Here is a 20,336-nt window from a genome sequence, read left to right on the forward strand (position 1 = left end):
ACCACTGTTCTATTTTGAAAACCATTGTTGTTTTTTTTGAGACTGGGTCTCACTCTATCACCCAGGCTGGAGTGTGGTAGTGCCATCTCAGCTCACTGCAACCTCAGTCTCCTGGGTTCAAGTGATTCTCCTGCCTCAGCCTTCTGAGTAGCTGGGACTGCAGAACCACCCCACCACACCTGGCTAATTTTTGTATTTTTAGTAGAGACGGGTTACATCATGTTAGCCAAGATGGTCTGGAACTTCTGACTTCGATCCACCCACCTTGGCCTCCCGCAGTGCTGTGATTACAGGCGTGAGCCACTCTGCCCAGCCAAACCAGTATTTAAAGATTTAAAAAAATCTTTTAAAAAAGATTTTTTAGAAAATTAAAAAAAATTGAGAACAATAGTGATGGTGATAGTGATGATTAACAGATGTATTAGATTCAGTATAGAAAGAATTGAGGCCGGCCGGGCGCGGTGGCTCACGCCTGTAATCCCAGCACTTTGGGAGGCCGAGGTGGGCAGATCACCTGAGGTCGGCCGTTTGAGACCAGCCTGCCCAACATGGCGAAACCCCTGTCTCTACTAAAAATACAAAAAATTAGTTGGGCGTGGTGGCAGGCGCCTGTAATCCCAACTACTTGGGAGGCTGAAGCAGGAGAATCGCTTGAACCTGGGAGCCAGAGGTTGCAGTTAGCCAAGATTGCACCACTGCACTCTAGCCTGGATTGGATGACAAGAGCGAAACTCCATCTCAAAAAAAAAAGGAAAAAGAAAAAAGAATTGAGGCCAAAAGTGTGCAAATAGCTAGTGACCAAATGGGAGGGTTATGGGAGTGAGAGACACCACGTGGCTGAGGAGCAGCACATGTGAAGCAGATTAGGAAAAGACACACTATGGGATGGAGGCAGGACAGAGTAGTGTGTCATGGTTGGAAGTGATTTTATGTTTCAAACAGATGGTGGGCGCTAGAGAGACGGTGTGGGGAAGAGAGATGCCTTTAGAATAAGATATCGTAGCCAAGATTTTCCCCAAGATTTTCTAATGCCAATGAATGTTTTATCTTCTTTTCTCTTAGCTGGAGTTTTGCTCTTGTTGCTCAGTCTAGAGCGCAATGGCACGATCTCGGCTCACAGCAACCTCCACCTCCTGGGTTCAAGCAATTCTCCTGCCTCAGCCTCCCGAGTAGCTGCGATTACAGGCATGTGCCACCATGCCTGGCTAATTTTGTATTTTTAGTAAAGATGGAGTTTCTCTATGTTGGTCAGGCTGGTCTCAAACTCCCAACCTTAGGCGATCCACCCACCTAGCCTCCCAAAGTGCTGGGATTATAGGCGTGAGCCACCGTGCCTGGCTACGTTTTACCTTTTTCAAGTCTGTGGTGTCTTGGTGCCTTAAAGGAAGAGCCTAGAATGTTTTCTGGATTGTGTCTGTGATGACTAAATGATTCATCTGGCAGTAGTAAAACAAGGTCACTTCAGGAGCTATTAGCAAGCAATTCATGCATTTCAATAATTCCCAGAGCCAATTTGTTAAATGACTCAGGATAAATTCAGATCACCAGCAGGTTATACTCAGAACATTTTTCCCTCTGGGCTAAGTGAGTATTTCAAGAATGTAGTTAATAAGGATCTGCCCGAATCAGCCAATCCTGGCTCTGTGTTGCCTCCCTGACTACTGGAGCTAATTAATTGCCTAATAAACAATTAGTTTTCTCAAATATTCCTTACCTCTACACCGAACGTAGTAAAAGGAATCACATACATCTGTTGTTTTTACCTCAATCAACAAATATTTATTGAAAAAAATAAAGCCACTTCAGGTGCTACAACAGTAACGTAGCTGGCAAAAGGATAAATGGGAACACAGCTCTCAGAGGAGTCATAGCAGGCAAAGGAAGGTTAGATGACAGTAGGAAGAATAACGTACATATGCGTAGCACTTTACAAATCATGCCACAGATATTTAACTTCTTTGAACTTCACAACAACCTTCTGAGGTGTTATTGTTCCCTGTTTTTTAGGTGAGAAAACTGTTTTAAAGATTTCAGGCTGGGAGCAGTGGGTCAGGCCTATAATTCTCGCACTTTGGGAGGCCGAAGTGGGAGGATCACCTGAGGTCAGGAGTTCGAGACCAGCCTGGCCAATATGCTGAAACCTCGTCTCTGCTAAAAATACAAAATTTAGCTGGGTGTGGTGGCAGGAACCTGTAATCCCAGCTACTTGGGAAATAAGGCAAAAGAATCGCTTAACCCAGGAGGCAGATGTTGCAGTGAGCCCAGTTCGTGCCATTGCATTCCAGTCTGGGCTATAAGGGCAAAACTCAATCTCAACAAAAAGAGGATTTTGGTGACTTATCTAAGGTGAGTAGTTTTTCCCCAAATGTGCATCACTTTTTTGATTTTCCAGTAATTATACTTCTGGTGGTGATATGTTATATGCATAGATTGGGAAGCATCCCATCCAGGCTTAGTTCAGCATTTACTTTTTGCTCCAACTGGAGAGAATTGCAGATAGGCTCAAAGGAGAGAGTGTATTTTCCACCATGCCTCCACTAGGTGGCAGTGAGGGCCACCACTAGAGACAAGCGTGTGTCACTATAGGGGTGTTGTGGCTTTAGGTGGTCCAGACAAAACAGGAAAGCAGCAAAGCAACACTATTCCTTTAAAGTTGAAACTGGATTCATGTGTACATGCATGTGTGCACACGTAGGTGTTTGCAGTGCAGAGGAACTGAAGAATTAATCTGTTGCTTGCACAGTATGGAGTTTTTCATACTGCTGATGGGTAGGAACAGAGAGAAAGAAAGACTGATATTTGGCACTTGAATACTATACTGTGTTATCTTAGCCCATGTCAGCAATCTCATCCATGGATTTTAGATATCCGGGTGGGTACGTTGTGCTAAGATGATCATTGTCATTCAGTGTAAAATCTATTGCTGTCTCAGGAGGAAAGATGAATGCATTCAGTGCATTAATATCGATGGTTGTGCTGACACTGCTGTCTTTCTTTTCCAGTTTACCGCATGTATTAGCTGACAGAGAGAAACACAACTTACAGTATCATGTGGGTACAGGAATTTTATATGCACTCAATAGTTGAAGGGATTCAAGACACCCTTGATGATTTCCCGGTTTAGTAGTAATCAGTGTGACTAGAGATTACTTGCAGATTTCAGCCATCGGATAAAAAATCAGAGTTCCCAGTTAGAGCATTCTGTATCAGAAAATATAAAGGCTCGTGAATGAAGAGTCAGAACCCATCTTTCCCATAGAATGATGGTGTCAGAGCCATCCTAAAACTTCTGAGGGTTAGCAGAGAATATGATCCATTTACCCACAGACTCTGGGCATACCTCTACCCCTATTTATAAAATCACAGCTCCGGTCAGTTCCAAGAGGGTCCTATTCATGTTGACTCCTTCTCTATTGGAGGCAGCTGCTTTTCTTCAGGGACTGGGGGTAGATCAGGTGCTTTCTGCCCACACCTGGCTACTGTGAAGCGATTCATGTGAAGAGCTTCTTCATACCCTGGGAGGGTGTCCGAAGGGGAGGGCAGTTGGCCCAGGGAGCTGTGGGAGTGAGCCACAGCCAGGATCCTCCGAGCTGCAGGGCCAAAAACCGACTGCAGAGCTGTGAAGAAAGAAGGAACAGAGCTAAGGAACTAAGGGAAATGGGACACCCTCAGACAGCAGAGACTTACTTCTTCACACTCACTGTTTCTTCCTTTTTTTTTTTTTTTTGAGATGGAGTCTCCCTCTGTCACCCAGGCTGCAGCGCAGTGGCATGATCTCAGCTAAGTGCAACCTCGGCCTCCCAGGTTCACGTGATTCTCCTGCCTCAGCCTCCTGGGTAGCTGGGATTACAAGCGCCCACCACTGCACCCAGCTAATTGTTGTATTTTTAGTGGAGACGGGGTTTCACCTTGTTGGCCAGGCTGGTCTCGAACTCCTGATCTGGTGATCCACCCACCTCGGCCTCCCAAAGTGCTAGGATTACAGGCATGAGCCACCATGCCTGACCCTATCCCTTCTTCTTCTTTTTTTTTTTTTTTTTTGTAGAGATGGAGTCTCACTCTGTCACCCAGGCTGGAGTGCAGTGGCAGGATCTTGGCTCACTGCAGCCTCTGCCTCCCCGGTTCAAGCAATTCTTCTACCTCGGCCTCCCTAGTAGCTGGAGCTATAGGTACCGGCCACCAAGCCCGGCTAATCTCTTTTGTATTTTAGTAGAGACAGGGTTTCATCATGTTGCCCAGGCTGGTCTCAGACTCCTGAGCTCAGGCAATGCACCCACCTCGGCCTCCCAGAGTGCTAGGATTACAGGCGTGGGCCACTGCGCCTGGCCTGTCCCTTCATTTTTAACAAGTGTTCAAACTCATTGTCACTCCTTGCCACAAACTTTATGAATATCTTGGAAGCATGTGTACAACCCAGCTTCCTGCCCTGCTGGAAGGACGTGTTTTCTCTGGTATCCTCAAATAATCTAAAGAATGGTCCTGCATCTCAACCCTGCCCTTTCCCCTTTCAGACATAGATCCCCTTCTCCCAGCCCTGGACACTATAGACTCCTTAGGAATATTTATTTTTACCTTATCTATTTTCTTTTCTTTCTTTTCATTTACTTTTTCTTTTCTTTTTTTTTTTTTTGAGATAGAATCTCCGTCTGTCGCTCAGGCTGGAGTGCAGTGGCACAATCTCAGCTCACTGCAACCTCCACCTCCCAGGTTCAAGCTATTCTCTCCTGCTTCAGCCTCTCAAGTAGCTGGGATTACAAGTGTGTGCCACCATGCCTGGATGATTTTTGTGTTTTAGTAGAGATGAGGTTTCACTATGTTGGCCAGACTGGTCACGATCTCCTGACCTCAAATGACCCACCCAGCTCAGCCTCCCAAAGTCTGGGATTACAGGCGTGAGTCACTGCGCCAAGCCAGTTTTCGTAGTTTTACTAGAGACAAGGTTTCACCATGTTGGCCAGGTTGGTCTTGAACTCTTGACTTCAAGTCAGCCACCCACCTCAGCCTCCCAAAGTGCTAGGATTACAGGCATGAGCCACTGTGCCTAGCCATCATTCTCTTTTCAAAATAAATATCCATGTTTTCCAGCTGGTGTTCTGCCAGTTCCTCAATTAGGAAAGAACATAGTCCAGGCACAGTGGCTCATGCTTGCAATCTCAGCACTTTGGGAGGCAGAGGCAGGTAGGTCATGAGGTCAGGAGTTTGAGACCAGCCTGGCCAACATGGTAAAACCTTGTATTTATGAAGAATACAAAAAAAAAAAAAATTAGCTGGGCATGGTGGTGGCTGCTTGTAATTTCAGCAAATCAGGAGGCTAAGGCATGAGAATCGCTTGAACCTGGGAGGCAGAGGTTGCAGTGAGCTGAGATCCCACCACTGCGCTCCAGCCTGGGCAATGGAGGGAGACTCTGTCTCAAAAAAAAAAAAAGAAAGTAACCATTTTGACTGGGCACGGAGGCTCACGCCTATAGTCCCAGCACTTTGGGAGGCCAAGGCAGGTAGATCATGATGTCAGGAGTTCAAGACCAGCCTGGCCAAGATGGTGAAACCCCGTCTCTACTAAAAATACAAAAAATAGCCAGGCATTATGGTGGGCACCTGTAATCCCAGCTACTCGGGAGGCTGAGGCAGAGAATTGCTTGAACCTAGGAGGTGGAGGTTGCAGTGAGCTGAGATCACGCCACTGTACTCCAGCCTGGGCAACAGAGTGAGACTTAATCTAAAAAAGAAGAAAAAAAAGAAGAACATAATGGAAAGAACAGAACCTCAGGAGAAAAGGGAAAGTGTCTTATAATTATTGAGAAAATGTTAAGGCTAAAATTTAGTGTATCAAGACTTGAAGAATAAAGAACTGAAAGTATATGCCATTAATTTATTTAAAAATATAAAATAGTATAGACAAGAGCAAAAGGAGGTTTCCACAAAATTCAAGACACTTTGAAAAAGGGATCTGTTTGGAGTTCAAAATAGCTTTTAGCAAAGTAACTGCTTATAAACTGGCTAATTCTTCCTGTTCAATATTTCCAATAGTCTCCAATACTTCACTTCTTTCTTTATCGTCAGCCAGATAGATCCTTCAGAATACAGCTTCAGTGAGAGCCCAGGTCACTGCACCATCAGACTTCTGGACATTGAAACTATTGTGAGTCCTGGGATCTTTAATACCACTCCATCAGTGTTCTACGCCTTCGCACCCTTTTCATTATTCATTTAAATTGGGTCTTTCTCCCAGGTTTTTAAAAGGTCAGTGTACTCACATGTGATAGTGCTCTGGAGAGTGCTGTCATGGTCGAAAGCAATGACGGTGACCTCATAGGGTGGTGGGCCCCCATTGTCCCCATTCTGCTGGCGGCTCAGACAGCAGCAGCGGAAGCACAGGGACGTCAGGCCACACAGGAGAAGCAGCGCGCCAATGACAACCAGCAACCTGCAAGAGCCCACGGGGCAAGTGGGAGTTCTGGGATTTGGCTTTTTTCCTAGTTCCACTGTAACCAGTCTTCAATGTCTGTGTTTTGATTCTTGTTTGAATATTTTATAGAATAATTATAAATATTTTAATTTATAATTTTAATTTCAAAGCTTTTGCTTTATATATATACCTCCTTATTTTGTCAGCTGGAGTAAGTCAATTCATTAGAACAAATAATAAGACATTTAAGGTAGTTTGGGGAGACTGCTTTTTTTTCCTCTTTTTTGAGACAGAGTCTCTCTCTGTTGCCCAGCCTGGAGTGCAGTGACACAATCTCAGCCTACCGAGCAGCCAGTGCTATAGGCACATGCTGCCACACTTGACTAATTTTTTTTTTTGTGTGTGTATTTTTAATAGAGATAGGGTTTCACTATGTTGCTCAGGCTGGTCTCAAACTCCTGCCCTCAAAGCAATCTGTCTGTGTTGGCCTCCCAAATTGCTGGGAATACAGGCGTGAGCTACCACACCTGGTCAGGGTCTGAGTTTTGATTCACTAAAGTCATCTCCTTTGTAGAGATATTTCTAGAAAGACTCCAATGGAAGGACACAATAATGTTTTGATGCTTGTAGAGGAGATGGTATAGAAAAAGGAAATCCTGGCCGGGTGCGGTGGCTCACGCCTGTAATCCCAGCGCTTTGGGAGACTGAGATGGAGAGATCACGAGGTCAGGAGTTTGAGACCAGTCTGACCAACATAATGAAACCCCGTCTCTACTAAAAATACACAAATTAGCTGGACGTGGTGGTGCCTGCCTGTAATCCCAGCTACTCAGGAGGCTGAAGCAGAAGAATCGCTTGAACCCGGGAGGTGGAGGTTGCAGTGAGCTGAGATTGTACTACTGCACTCCAAGCGAGGCTCCATCTCAANAAAAAAAAAAAAAAAAAAAAAAAAAAAAAAAAAAAAAAAAAAAAAAAAAAAAAAAAAAAAAAAAAAAAAAAAGAAATAAAGAAAGAAAAGACAAAGGAAATCCTGACATATTGTCACATAGGTAGTGGTGAAATAATGAAATCTTACTCCATGAGATGCTAAGTAAGTAGGCAGGCTGTCATTTTTAATGGCCTTAAGGAATACAGTGTCTTTCTGGGTATTATAAGTGAAACTTACCATATATACCAGAGATGTACCCAGTCTGTGGTTAGGCAACTATAAAGAAATAATAAAGTTTTCCACATTAAAAATATAGTCAATCCTTGTGATAACTCCAGACTCAGAAATATGAGTTACAATATGATGTGATACCTAGTTATAATAAAAGCAGCGTGGGTTATGTTGCTAACATTCAATGTAGCTAGTTGAATGTTTTGCCAAATGATGAGCTTTAAATAGTACTTCATAATAGAGATGGCGCTGCGCAAGTCATTTTGTAAATTACTATAAAACAAGCGAAAGCAGTGATCATTAGTAGTGTTCATAGAAAACGTATCTGTGCCTATTGTAAACACTTATGATAAAAGATACCAAGAAAGCACTTGGAATGCAGGTTTACAAAGAGTGACTTTGAAAATGGATGTGAAAGTTAAGGCTTGTGTATATTTGAGGTCAGTGAAATGTAAACATAAAGAAAATTTCAGTTATGAATATGAAAGGCGTACAATCACATTTGTAATTTATCTTTTGCAAGCTGTTGCAACACTCCCACTGAGAATGTAGGAAAAAAGAAACTTAGCTTCTTCCTGCTGTACTCTCCCAACCCTCTGACACCAGCTGTGGCTGGGTGGGGATTTCCCCACACACCACAAGCAAGCAATCTTTCAGAAACCGACGACAGCTGAGTGTCCTCTGATCCAATTCAGTTCCAACATTACCTGCCTGGAGATAGTATCAGATCCCACAGGGTGAGGGCTCAGTCCCTAAGATTGCTCCCCAGAATTCTGATGCCAATCACCAGTTTTTTTGGCCTGTGCTTCTGACCTACTGGCTATAAATTGGGGGTTCCATGACTCCCCTCTTGTGGTTGCATTAATTTGTTAGAGCAGCTCACAGAACTCAGGGAAACACTTACTTACATCTACAGTTTATTACAAAGAATATTACCAAGGATGCGGATGAAGAGATGCATAGGGCAAAGCACGTGGGAAGGGGCACGGAGCTTCCATGCCTGCCAAGTGCACCACCCTCCAGAAACCTCCGCCTGTTCAGCTGTACAGAAACTCTCCAAATCCATCCTTTGGGATTTTCATGAAAGCCTCTTTATGTAGGCATGATTGATTAAATCATTGGCCATTGATGGTCAACTTAACCTTCAGCCCCTCTACTTTCCCTGGATGTTGAGGGGTGGGGCTTTAAGGATTCTGCCTTGGTCTTTCCAATGACCAGTCCCATCCTGAATCTACCTAGGAGCTGCCAGCCACCAGACAACTAATTGGCATGCAAAATGATACTTCTTACTTTGGGGACTCCAGGGATTTTCGAAGTTGTATGCTAGGAGATAGGGACAAAATCAAATATATATTTTACAATATCACACCCACCATAAAGAGTACCCTGATTTTCCACATCCAGGACAAAAACTAATATGCATATCCACTGAGGCCAAACAGGAAGAAGGAAAAAAGTGGAAGCCAACTTTACCATGATGAAAGCTAAATTAATATTCAGAGTTCACTATGGCAATTGTAAATTTTCTCTGTAAGAATGAAAAAAAAATGGTATGGTATGAGAGAAGGAGTATATGATAAGGTCAGGAGTTGGAGGGTGAGGGAGGCTGAGTATTTGTGTATCTCTGAAGAGCAGTAAATTTTATCATTTAATAATTCTTTACTACTGAAATCTAGTGAATCTATTTCTGTTTTCTGGCCACACACTTATAGAAAATATAGTTTGTCTTTTTTCACTGAACAATGGCTCCTCTTGGCTTTCTCACATTTCTTACTTGTTGAAAACTCCTCTAGTTCTAATTGGATTCTGGTTTATAGGAAAGGATTCTTTCTATGGTGGAAGATGTGTAAAACCTCAGACAGCAGGTATCAAGTAGTCAACATCCAATGTGCACGTGACAGGTAATCAAGGCCATCACCATTTTCCTGGGTTTAACAGACCTGGCTATTGAGAAACCCTTCCCATGGCTAAATATGCATTTTCCTTCATCCTGAACAAGTTTTTATTCAAAGTGTCCCTACTTTTTAAAATGTTTATTTTATAGTTTATTTATTTATTTAAAGATAGAGTTTCACCATGTTGGTCAGGCTGGTCTTGAACTCCCAACCTCAGGTGATCCGCCCTTCTTGGCCTCCAAAGTGCTTGGATTACAGGCGTGAGCCACCACACCCAGCCAGTTTCTTTATTTTTTATTTTATTTTAGACACGGAGTCCCGCCTGCTCTGTCGCCCAGGCTGGAGTACAGTGGTGTGATCTCGGCTTACTGCAACCTCCGCTTCGTGGGTTCAAGAGATTTTCCTGCCTCAGCTTCCTAAGTAGCTGGGATTACAGGTGCGCACCACCACGCCCAGCTAATTTTTGTATTTTTAGTAGAGACGGGGTTTCACCGTGTTGGTCAGAGTGGTCTCGATCTCTTGACCTCATGATCTGCCCACCTTAGCATCCCAAAGTGCTGGGATTACAGGCATGAGCCACCGTCCCCAGCCTATAGCTTCTTTAGGTGGAATGACTCTTTTGCATTGTTATCTTCATGTCCTCTGTGTCTACATAAGACCTAAATGTGACAGGCTTCGATTAGTTGATAACTACATCAAAGTGATAGCTAAATGAAGTCTGCAATAAATGCTAACATGCCATAAAAACTAGAAAATACTCTCCCAATTTATAGTAGTAATGTTACTTTGGAAATCATCCAAATATATACACCAGTGACTAGATACAAAACCCAGTCTGTCCTGATGAGTCACTGACAAACAGGGCTAAGGATGTCTTTTGCAAGTCCTATGACTATATAAATTGAGATTAATCCTGCTGCTTTGATGGGAAGATTGGCTTTGGAGAAAATAGTGCTGTCAGCAGTGTTATTCTGAGTGCTTAGGATGACACAAACACATGTCTTTATTTTGTGATAACCCATCTATGAGATCCATTACTTAAGTAAAAAAAATAAAATAAAAGGAAGTCATAGATGTCTAGTGACCTCTTGACCCTCTTTTGGGGGTAGTGATGTTTTTGTCTGTCGCTCCATCCTCCCAGCTTAAACTCTCAGATACTTACTGTTCAGGGTTGCCACAGATTTCCTCACATCTCGTCCCAGAAAGCTGTAGAAAGAGAAATTGTCTTATACAGGGAAATTGTCTTGTCTGCTGTGTTCAGCTGCCTACCAATAACCACTAATGGTTGTGCTGTGTTAGATGAATGAGTAAGAAGGTCACAGTCATAGGGGCAGTCTATTTAGGACTGCTATTTTCATCTCCCCCATACTTGCTGGCCTTTGTACTTGAGGTAAAGGAATGTTGAAGAACAAATATCTCATCTGTTGTTTTGGCGGTGGGTAACCATCACCACCTTTGTGTATGAGAGGCAGCCATTTACATTAATGTGTTTGTAGTAGAAAATATCTGTCCCTTGGGATATTGCTATTGTCCTCCTAATTCCTGCCCAGTTGAATTCTACACCACTACTCTTTTTTATCCTCTTACTCTGACAATGACTATACAAAAGAAGAAGGGGAAAGCGAGGGGGCCAGTGGGGCAGAGGGTCTTATTTATTGAATAGCTACTAGATACCAGTCAGACTGCTAAGAACTCTTTTTTTTTCCTTCGGTATTGCTCTGTCCCCCAGGCTGGAGTGCAATGGCATGATCTCATCTCACTGCAGCCTTCGCTTCCCAAGTTCAAGCAATTCTATTGCCTCAACGTGCTGAGTAGCTGGGACTATAGGTGCATGCCACCACACCCGGCTAATTTTTGTATTTTTAGTAGAGATGGGGTTTCACCATGTTGGCCAGGCTAATCTCGAACACCTGACCTCAAGTGATCCACCTGCCTCAGCCTCCCAAAGTGCTGCTGGGATTACAGGTGTGAGCCACCGCACCTGGCTATGAACTCTTAATATTTTATAACATTTAATCACAATAACCCTCTTGGTGGCTATATTTAACCTTATCTTGAAAGGTTAAGGGACTAAGGTACAGAGTTTTAAGTAATGTGATCAAATGTACACACCTGTTGATGTAGACAGAACTCAAAGCAAACTCTATCATCGATATGTACTGAATGAATTGATGGCACTGGGGACAAAGTTTCTCCAACGATTCCTTGGCATGGCTAGCAAGTCCCTTCTACTACTCCTAAAAAAAGAGTTCACTCCTTCTTCGACCTGATGTTTTAGATGACTTCCTCTTTCAAAATCCCGTTTAAGGCTGGTTGCGGTGGTTCACGCCTGTAATCCACCACTTTGGGAGGCTGAGGAAGGTGGATCACTTGAAGTCAGGAGTTTGAGACCAGCCTGATCAACATGGTGAAACCCTGTCTCTACTAAAAAAATACAAAATTAGCCAGGTGTGGTGGCACATGTCTGTAATCCCAACTACCTGGGAGGCTGAGGCAGTAGAATCACTTGAACCTGGGAGGCAGAGGTTGCAGTGAGCCAAGATCGTGCCATTGCACTCCAGCCTGGGCAAAAAAAGCAAAACTCCTTTTTGAAAATAACAACAACAAACCATTTAAGTGAACTCAATTCTATAAGCTGCTTCTCTCTTCTAATAACTTGAGTGATCTGATATTTCAGGAAAGCAACCACAAAGATCCTTAGAAAAGAAACAGATTTGTAACTATTGGGAGTTTGTGGTGGGCAGTGAAGGGGTAAAGAGACACACATACTCAAGACGTATCAGGTGAGAGGGACCTACAAAAGGATTAACAGCCAGCCCTTGCAGATAACATTTGGGAAGCCAGGCGAGGTGACTCATGCCTGTAATCCTAGCACTTTTGGAGGCTGAGGTGGGTGGATCACCTGAGGTCAGGAGTTCAAGACCAGTTCAAGGCCAACATGGTGAAACCCCATCATAAAAAAAAAAAAAAAAAAAAAAAGAAGAAAATTTGGAAACCCCTGTTTGACTTTTCATTTAAAAGAGACGGCTACTAAGGATGACAAAATGTGTTTCCTCCACCCAACCCTGGGACTTTCTTTCGCTTTCTTCACTAAAGGCAAGAGAAGCTTCAAGTGCCCAACAGAGAAAATGCCACTTTTCAGGTTTGTTGCAAAGAGAAAAGAAAGGAACAATGAAGGGAAGAGAAGGCAAAGGAAGTGAAGAGGAAACAAAAAGAAAATATAAGAAAAAAATGGATTTTCAGACACCACTTTAACAGGTCTATTAGCAAGAAAAACATACATCCCACTCCGCACAGGGGCATACAGGAACCTGATACTGTCCAGTTTTCTTGATTTGTTCTCCTTCTTGTTAGATGACATAGCTCTATTAACTTCCCTGTGACAATTGTTTAGAATCCCTCAGTCCAGTGACCCTTTTCTCCACTAACGGATTACTCAGAGACTTCTGATTCACTGTGGGGCTCAAAATATTTTCTCCCTCTCTTATTTCTAGACTAGAGGCACCTAAACTGCTAGAATGGGATTAGATCTGATGTGGTAAATGTTGTTTAGGGGAATTACAGGCCTAGTTTTCATAATTTTTTTGGGATTTTGAGGGATGAGTGATAAGATGCTAAAAGAGAGAAGTATGCTTCAGTGGCACTTCTAAAGTGCCACAGCTATACTGCTTGTTTCCATGCTCACTCTAATTTCTGCCCCCCTGTTGCTGGACATTGCCGTCAGTCACACAAGCATCTATACAATCTCAGAATACTAACAAAACTTTGTAGTTATTCATTTCCCTGCCACCCTCTGGGCTCTGTATATGTCTCCCCACCCCACAGTCCATTTCCTTTCAGATTCTTCTGAGAATTGATTAATCTGTGGAAAAGGACGATCTTTCTGCCTTTTCGTCACTGAACTCACCAAGATGAAATGCACCAGGGCAGAGGCTGCCACGACATGAACTCGGACTCCCATCGGGCTGAATTCCGGCTTCTTCAGAATCTTGCACTGGGCATCCATTGCCTCCTTTCCATGCTCTGTGCCATATTTGACTTCTTGACTTAGAATTCTTAAGGAGAGAAACTTCTCAGCAATTTATCAGCTTTTCTCTCTCTCTTTCTCTCTCCGTCTTCTCTTCCTCTCTCTGGCTGTTATTTTCTATGGCCTTTGCCTCCCCTTTTGTTTTCCTGGTTTTCTTCTCTCTTCTTATTACTATTTCTATGGCCCCCACATTTGCTACCTTTTGCCTTCTTTCTTTCCTTTATACCATTAATTCTTTCTACATCTCTAAGTTTCTTTCTCTCACTGCTCCCAGAAAGAAGGCATTCAAAGAGGACTTATGTGTCCTCTGAATGAGGTATTTTTCTAGACAGTGATGAAAATCTTGGCTTTGAGGATGGTCAAAGGCAGATTGCTGGTGACCAAATATGTTCTTTGCTTCATCAGAAAACTGGTAATATTCTTAATCCTTCACCGAGCACTCCAGGGTGACTGTTGCAGGGTGAAAGGCACCCTGCCAATCTCCCTTCTTCTCTCCCCATGTGATTAACAACCCCTTCTTGCTCTTTGAAACCCTCCCCTTCACTACGTTGATAATCAACTCTCCTGGTTCTGGGTCATTTATCCTTAATCATTGGGGTAAGACTGAGAGTTTGCCAAATGAACAGGAAAGCCATCACATCTCCTGAGAAAACAGATCTGAAGATGAGAAATCAAGTTGGAAGATTAGAATTTTCCTGTGTTGTCAGTGACACGTTTCTCCACCCTGACTTCACTTCTCATTGAAATAGATAAGTGAGAAAGACATTATTTTAAAACCAAATTTTTAAAAAACAAATATATAGGCTTCTTTGTTTCTTTTCCCTCTTGTCTTGTTCCTTTCTCTCTCTCTTTTTCTCTCTCTCTCTTTGGTAAAGTAGTGATGCGATTGAGAAATGTCTTGCCACTCACAAAAACAAAACCTAAGGTCAGAGTAAAAACAGGCACCCACGCAAGAGCATAGAATACTCATAATAAGCAAATCTATAGAAACAAATGGGGCTGGATGCCGTGGCTCACGCCTGTAATCCCAGCACTTTGGGAGGCCAAGGCTGACTGATAACTTCAGGCCAGGAGTTTGAGACCAGCCTGGACAACAAACATGGTGAAACCCTGTCTCTACTAAAAATGCAAAAAGTAGCTGGGTGTCATAGCAGGCGCCTGTAATCCTAGCTACTCAGGAGGCTGAGGCAGGAGGATCACTTGAACCTGGAAGACAGAGGTTGCAGTGAGCTGAGATAGCGCCACTGCACTCCAGCTTGGGCGACAGAGTGAGAATCTACCTAAAACAAAACAAAACAAATGAATACTGTAAGAATGATTTGTACTTAAATAGGTGATCTTTACTTAATACCAAATATTTCATAAGAAAATTATTATTATTATTATTATTATTATTTGAGATGGAGTCTCTCTCTGTCGCCCAGGCTGGAGTACAGTGGTGAGATCTTGGCTCACTGCAGCCTCTCCCTACTGGATTCAAACAATGCTTCTGCCTCAGCATCCTGAGTAGCTGGGATTACAGGTGCTCGCCATGACACTCAGCTAATTTTTGTATTTTTAGTAAAGATAAGGTTTCACCATGTTGGCCAGGCTGGGATAAGAAAAGTAGATGTTAGTTTACAGTGATATGACTATCTCATAAGAATGGAATAAAAACTCATGTCAGAGCCTTTCCAGCTCTGTAAATCTAATTACCAAGTGATTGTGGGAGGGAGACTCCTGGGTAGGCTGATCATACTCTAAGGGTCCTCACACAGCTTGATGATGGGATATGAGAATGGAGGATATAAACCAGTTTTGTTCTTAGCTAAGGAAAACAAATACCAAGACACTGGCCTGGTACAATGCTGGTAATTTAAAATCTGTCAGTTTCAAAACTAAAGGAGCACTGAGAGTCTTTTTTTTTTTTTTTTTTTTTTTTTTAATTAGGCAATTGGGGTTAGGATGAAGAGTGATTTCCAGATTTCAATAGAAGACTTGGCAAGGTGGAAGGTATTTTATAGGACAAGGAGAGCAGAGCTTTAGTTGACCTTCCACTAAATTATTATGTAATTTCTCCAGCCCTTAATGTTCCCATTCATAAAACAGGAGTGGAATACCCACCTGACCTGCTTTCGATGTTATTTCCTAGAGAAAATGCAATAAGAGAAAAGAAGTCATTGTGAATACGGTATTTCTATCATGAGTTCCCCGAACATAGGAAACCCATCATGAACATTTCCCTTCTCTTCTTCTTGTCAGAAAGACAGCAGAGCACCAAGGCTTAAAGCCTAGCCAGGATACCCAGGTTTAAATACTTAGTTTTGTCATTTATGAGCTGTGAGATCTTGAGGCAGGTTATTAGATCTCTGTTGGCCTACTTTTATTTTATATAAAATGGGGGTAATAGGCCAGGCGTGGTGGCTCACGCCTGTAATCCAAGCATTTTGGAGGCCAAGGCGGGTGGATCACCTGAGGTCGGGAGTTCATGACCAGCCTGACTAACATGGTGAAACCTCATCTTAAAAATAAATAAATAAATAAAAATAAATGGGGGTAATATTAGTAATATTTACTTGATAGGTTTATACAGATTAAATCAGTTAATATGTGTAAAATAAATATTACAATCCTAACTGATACTTTTTGTGTTCACTAAGATTATTTTGATTTTCAGTGAATTTTGCCAGCAACCTTTACTTTCACTATTCTGGATAATTACTGTCCTTTATGCTTCTCTTGTACATATATATATATATATATATATATATTTTTTTTTTTTTTAGACAGAGTCTCGCTCTGTCACCAGGCTGGAGTACAGCGGCATGACCTCAGCTCACTGCAACCTCTGCATCCTGGGTTCAAGAGATTCTCCTGCCTCAGCCTCCCAAGTAGCTGGACTACAGGCATGAGCTATCACCCCCAGCTAATTTTTGTGTTTTTAGTAAAGACTGCGTTTCACCATGTTGGCCAGGATGGTCTCAATCTCTTGACCTTGTGATCCACCCACAGCCTCCCAAAGTGCTGAGATTACAGAGGTAAGCCATCGCACCCAGCCCTCTTGTATATTTTTACACCACTCCCTCTCCAGACCACGTTTTAGGTTTCTTGATATTCTAATTCTTGAATATTTTCCCTTGCTTGCCTGGCCACCTCTTCCCCCAGCCATGCCAGCCTTCACCTGCCTAAACAGGTTTGCTGGTTAACAAGACTCCCCTTTCCCACCTGCACTTTCTAACATGTGATTGCCATTATCTTTTTGCCTTCCAGCTTCCTAACAGGTTTGAACAAAATAGGTCCTGTTAATGATCTCCTTGTGACTTTCCTTTCTTAGAATTACTATTACCCTTTTTTTTCCCTCATCAGATTAGCCACTGGAAAAATAAAAGTTGGTTTTTGTCCTAATGAATGAGATTATGCCTTGGGGCAGCTTTAACTCTGTCCCTAACCAAGCCTCCATATAAGGAATCATGAAAGAAGAAAGATAAATCAGGCAAGAAGACTGAGCAAAGTACACATTGGACAGGTTCAGAAGGGCAGGTGGCTGGGGTAGAGGGAAATGGTCTCATTACAATCCTACACAATCTTGTGCAGTTCCTTTAAACTTGTGAATCATTAGCTTATACCCAGGTAGTTAAGAACTTGGAGTGGAACCAGTAGAGGGTGCATGTACATCGACCTTTACACCTGTGCTTCAGGGTATTGTTATACAACTGCTGTAACAAGTGTAGCCAAAAAATTGCTTACTTCTGGTCCCATTGATTATTCTCCTTTTGACCTTGCCTAAGTCAGGTGGCCACTATGGATTTCTTTTCTCTCTGTGCCTCATTAAAATAGAGACCAGGACTATTCTTACTCTGAGCCATCAATCTCAAACTATAAGTCAGTGAGTAGGTCCACAGCCCTGACTTCAAAAATAAATAATATAGCAGAAGAAGTTTCATATTTGCAACCCTTGGGAGATCCCCTGGGAAGTGTTTCCATCTGATGAGCCAAGATTACAGCATAGGGATCGAGTGACAGCCTCAAAGGCACTGAAGTCCGTAAAAAGATTAGAGTTAAAAAAAAGTTAAACAAGACAGAAGGATTCAGTTTATCCTAGGATGTTTTAGGTTCATATGCTGTGTAACACATCACCACACATTATATGAGCAGCAATGTAAAACAACATACTTTTATTATCTCAAAGTATCTGTGGGTCAGAAGCGTGGACACATCTTAGTTGGGTCCTCTGCTTGTGTGTCACAAGACTGCAATCAAGGTGTCTGCTGGGCGGCTCATCTGAAGGCTCACCTGGGAAGATTCACTTGTAAGTTCCCTCAGGCAGAATTTATTTCTTTTTGGCTACAGGATTCATTTAAGCTTGCGTTTAAAAATCTAGACAGGGAGGGCCAGGTGCGGTGGCTCATGCCTGTAATCCCAGAACTTTGGGAGGCTGAGGTGGGCAGATCATGAGGTCAAGAGATTGAGATGATCCTGGCCAACTTGGTGAAACCCTGTCTCTATTAAAAATACAAACATTAGCTGGGCTTGGTGGCATGTGCCTGTAGTCCCAGCTACTAGGGAAGCTGAGGCAAGAGAATCGCTTGAACCCAGGAGGCAGAGGTTGCAGTGAGCCGAGATTGCGCCACTGCACTCCAGCCTGGTGACAGTGCGAGACTCTATTTAAAAAAAAAATCTAGACAGGGAGATAAAGATGGAGACAGGATAGGGAGAGAGACTTTAGCATACTAGTCACTACACCTTACATAAGCACATATGCATGATCACATGCATTCCAGCGTCTCTGCTACATTCCAAGTCATAGGTCTCACTTACACTGGAGGGGAAGGCTTATACAAGATCAGGAACACCAGGAGACAGGAATAATGGGAGCCTCCTAAAATTATTTAAATCTGTCCAGTTATCTGCCACACAACGATTGTAGAAACGATCTCACTGATCTTTAAAAAGAGGAGAAATGCAAACATCCGTCGATGGATAAATTAAGTGTAGAATGTGGTTTATACATACAATGGAATATTAGGCAGACTTAAAAGGGAACGAAATTCTGGCACATGCTACAACATTGATAATCCTTGAAGACGTAATGCTAAATAAAATAAGTTAGACACAAAAGATTGAATATTGTATGATTCCACCAGTATGAGGTACCTAAAGTAAACCAATTTATAGAGACAAAAAAATAGAATGGTCGTTTCCAAGAGAGGAGAAAGGAATTCGAATTTGTATTAGTCGGACCTGTACAGAGAAACAGAATCAATAGGAGGTATACATACATAGAAATAGATTTATTATAAGGAATTTGCTTGTATGATTATAGAGTCTGGTAAGTTAAAATCTGCAGTGTAGGCTGCCAGACTCGGCTAGCAAGTGGAGAACTGGGAGAGCTGATGGCTTAGTTCCAGTCCACAGACTGCAGGAGAATTCTTTCTTACTTGGGGAAAGGTAAGACTTTTTTTGTTCTTTAGGCCCTCAACTTTTGAATGAGACCCATCCACATTATGCAGTAAAATCTGCTTTCCTTTGCTGACTGATATGCTAATCTCATTTAAAAGCATCCTGTCTGGGAACCCCGTGGCCCAGTCAAGAAGACACATAAAATTCACCATCATGGCAGTTATTGTTTCGTGGGTACAGAGTTTCAGACGGGGAAGATGGGAAGTTCTGGAGATGGATGGTGGTGATGGCTGCACGACATTGTAAATGTACTTAAGGCCACTGAATGGTACACCTAAAAATGGTTAAAATGGTAAACACTTTATGTTATATAATATTCATGGCATCTAAAATAACTGATTCACTGTAGAAATGATAACGTGCCCTTTTCAGTGTGATATCCTTTCAGTATTTCTTAATTTTTTTCCCCCATTTATTTATTTTATTGCATTTTAGGTTTTGGGGTACATGTGAAGAACATGCAAAATTGTTGCATAGGTACACACGTGGCAGTGTGATTTGCTGCCTTCCTCCCCATCACCTACATCTGGCATCTCTCCCCTTGCTATCTCTCCCCAGCTCCCCACCCCTCACCGTCCCTCCCCTATTTCCCCCCAACTGACCCCAGTGTGTAGTGCTCCCCGCCCTGTGTCCATGTGTTCTCATAGTTCAACACCCGCCTCTGAGTGAGAACATGCAGTGTTTGATCTTCTGCTCTTCTGTCAGTTTGCTGAGAATTACGGTTTCCAGTTTCATCCATGTCCCTAAAAAGGACCCAAACTCATCATTTTTGATGGCTGCATAATATTCCATGGTGTATATGTGCCACATTTTCCCTATCCAGTCTATCGTCGATGGGCATTTGGGTTGGTTTTTTTTTTTTTTGAAATGGAATCTCACTCTGTTGCCCAGGCTGGAGTACGGTGGCACAATCTCAGCTCACTCCAACCTCTGCCTCCCAGGTTCAGGAGATCTTCCTGCCTCAACCTCCCAAGTAGCTGGGATTACAGGCCCGCCACCAGGCCCCGCTAACTTTTGTATTTTTAGTGTTTCACCATGTTGGCCAGGCTGGTCTCAAACTCCCAACCTCAAGTGATCCACCTGCCACAGCCTCCCATAGTGCTGGGATTACAGGCATAAGCCACCACTCCCAGCCAACTTTTCAATTTGGTCTCAGATACTCTGCACATAGTGAAAGGAATACAGTAAACAGGGAAGAAGAGGGAAATGGAATCCTAATTAGGCTGTCAATATTGGTGATTTTTTTTTTCTATGAGGTCTTGCTCTTTCACCCAGGCTGCAGTGCAGTGGCACGATCTTGGCACACTGCAACCTCCGCCTCCCAGGTTCAAGCACTTCTCCTGCTTCAGCCTCTCAAGTAGCTAGGATTACAGGCACGCCACCACGTCCAGCTAATTTTTGTATTTTTAG

The 20,336-nt window shown here is 42.8% G+C and overlaps 1 protein-coding gene across 3 annotated transcripts; it reads right to left on the bottom strand.

The window, feature by feature from the left end:
- Positions 1 to 1,758: 1,758 nt before the first annotated feature.
- Positions 1,759 to 13,988, bottom strand: TMEM52B (transmembrane protein 52B). 3 transcript variants are annotated; one of them, XM_017545360.2, is made up of 5 exons: positions 13,368 to 13,476; positions 10,623 to 10,666; positions 7,572 to 7,610; positions 6,255 to 6,424; positions 1,759 to 3,617 (listed from the first exon to the last, which is right to left on the bottom strand). In XM_017545360.2, the coding sequence occupies exons 1-5, from the start codon at positions 13,464 to 13,466 to the stop codon at positions 3,394 to 3,396; spliced, it is 576 nt and encodes a 191-aa protein (XP_017400849.1). In that variant the 5' UTR covers positions 13,467 to 13,476; the 3' UTR covers positions 1,759 to 3,393. The 3 variants fall into 3 exon arrangements, with proteins under 3 accessions (XP_017400849.1, XP_017400850.1, XP_037600473.1); XM_017545361.2 differs by lacking the exon at positions 10,623 to 10,666 and having other exon boundaries at positions 13,368 to 13,988; XM_037744545.1 differs by lacking the exon at positions 7,572 to 7,610 and having other exon boundaries at positions 3,394 to 3,617; positions 13,368 to 13,421.
- Between the last annotated feature and the right edge of the window lie 6,348 nt (positions 13,989 to 20,336).

The sequence above is a fragment of the Cebus imitator genome, unplaced genomic scaffold (genome assembly GCF_001604975.1).
Source record: "Cebus imitator isolate Cc_AM_T3 unplaced genomic scaffold, Cebus_imitator-1.0 Scaffold179, whole genome shotgun sequence".
In the NCBI taxonomy this organism is placed as follows: Eukaryota; Metazoa; Chordata; class Mammalia; order Primates; family Cebidae; genus Cebus; species Cebus imitator.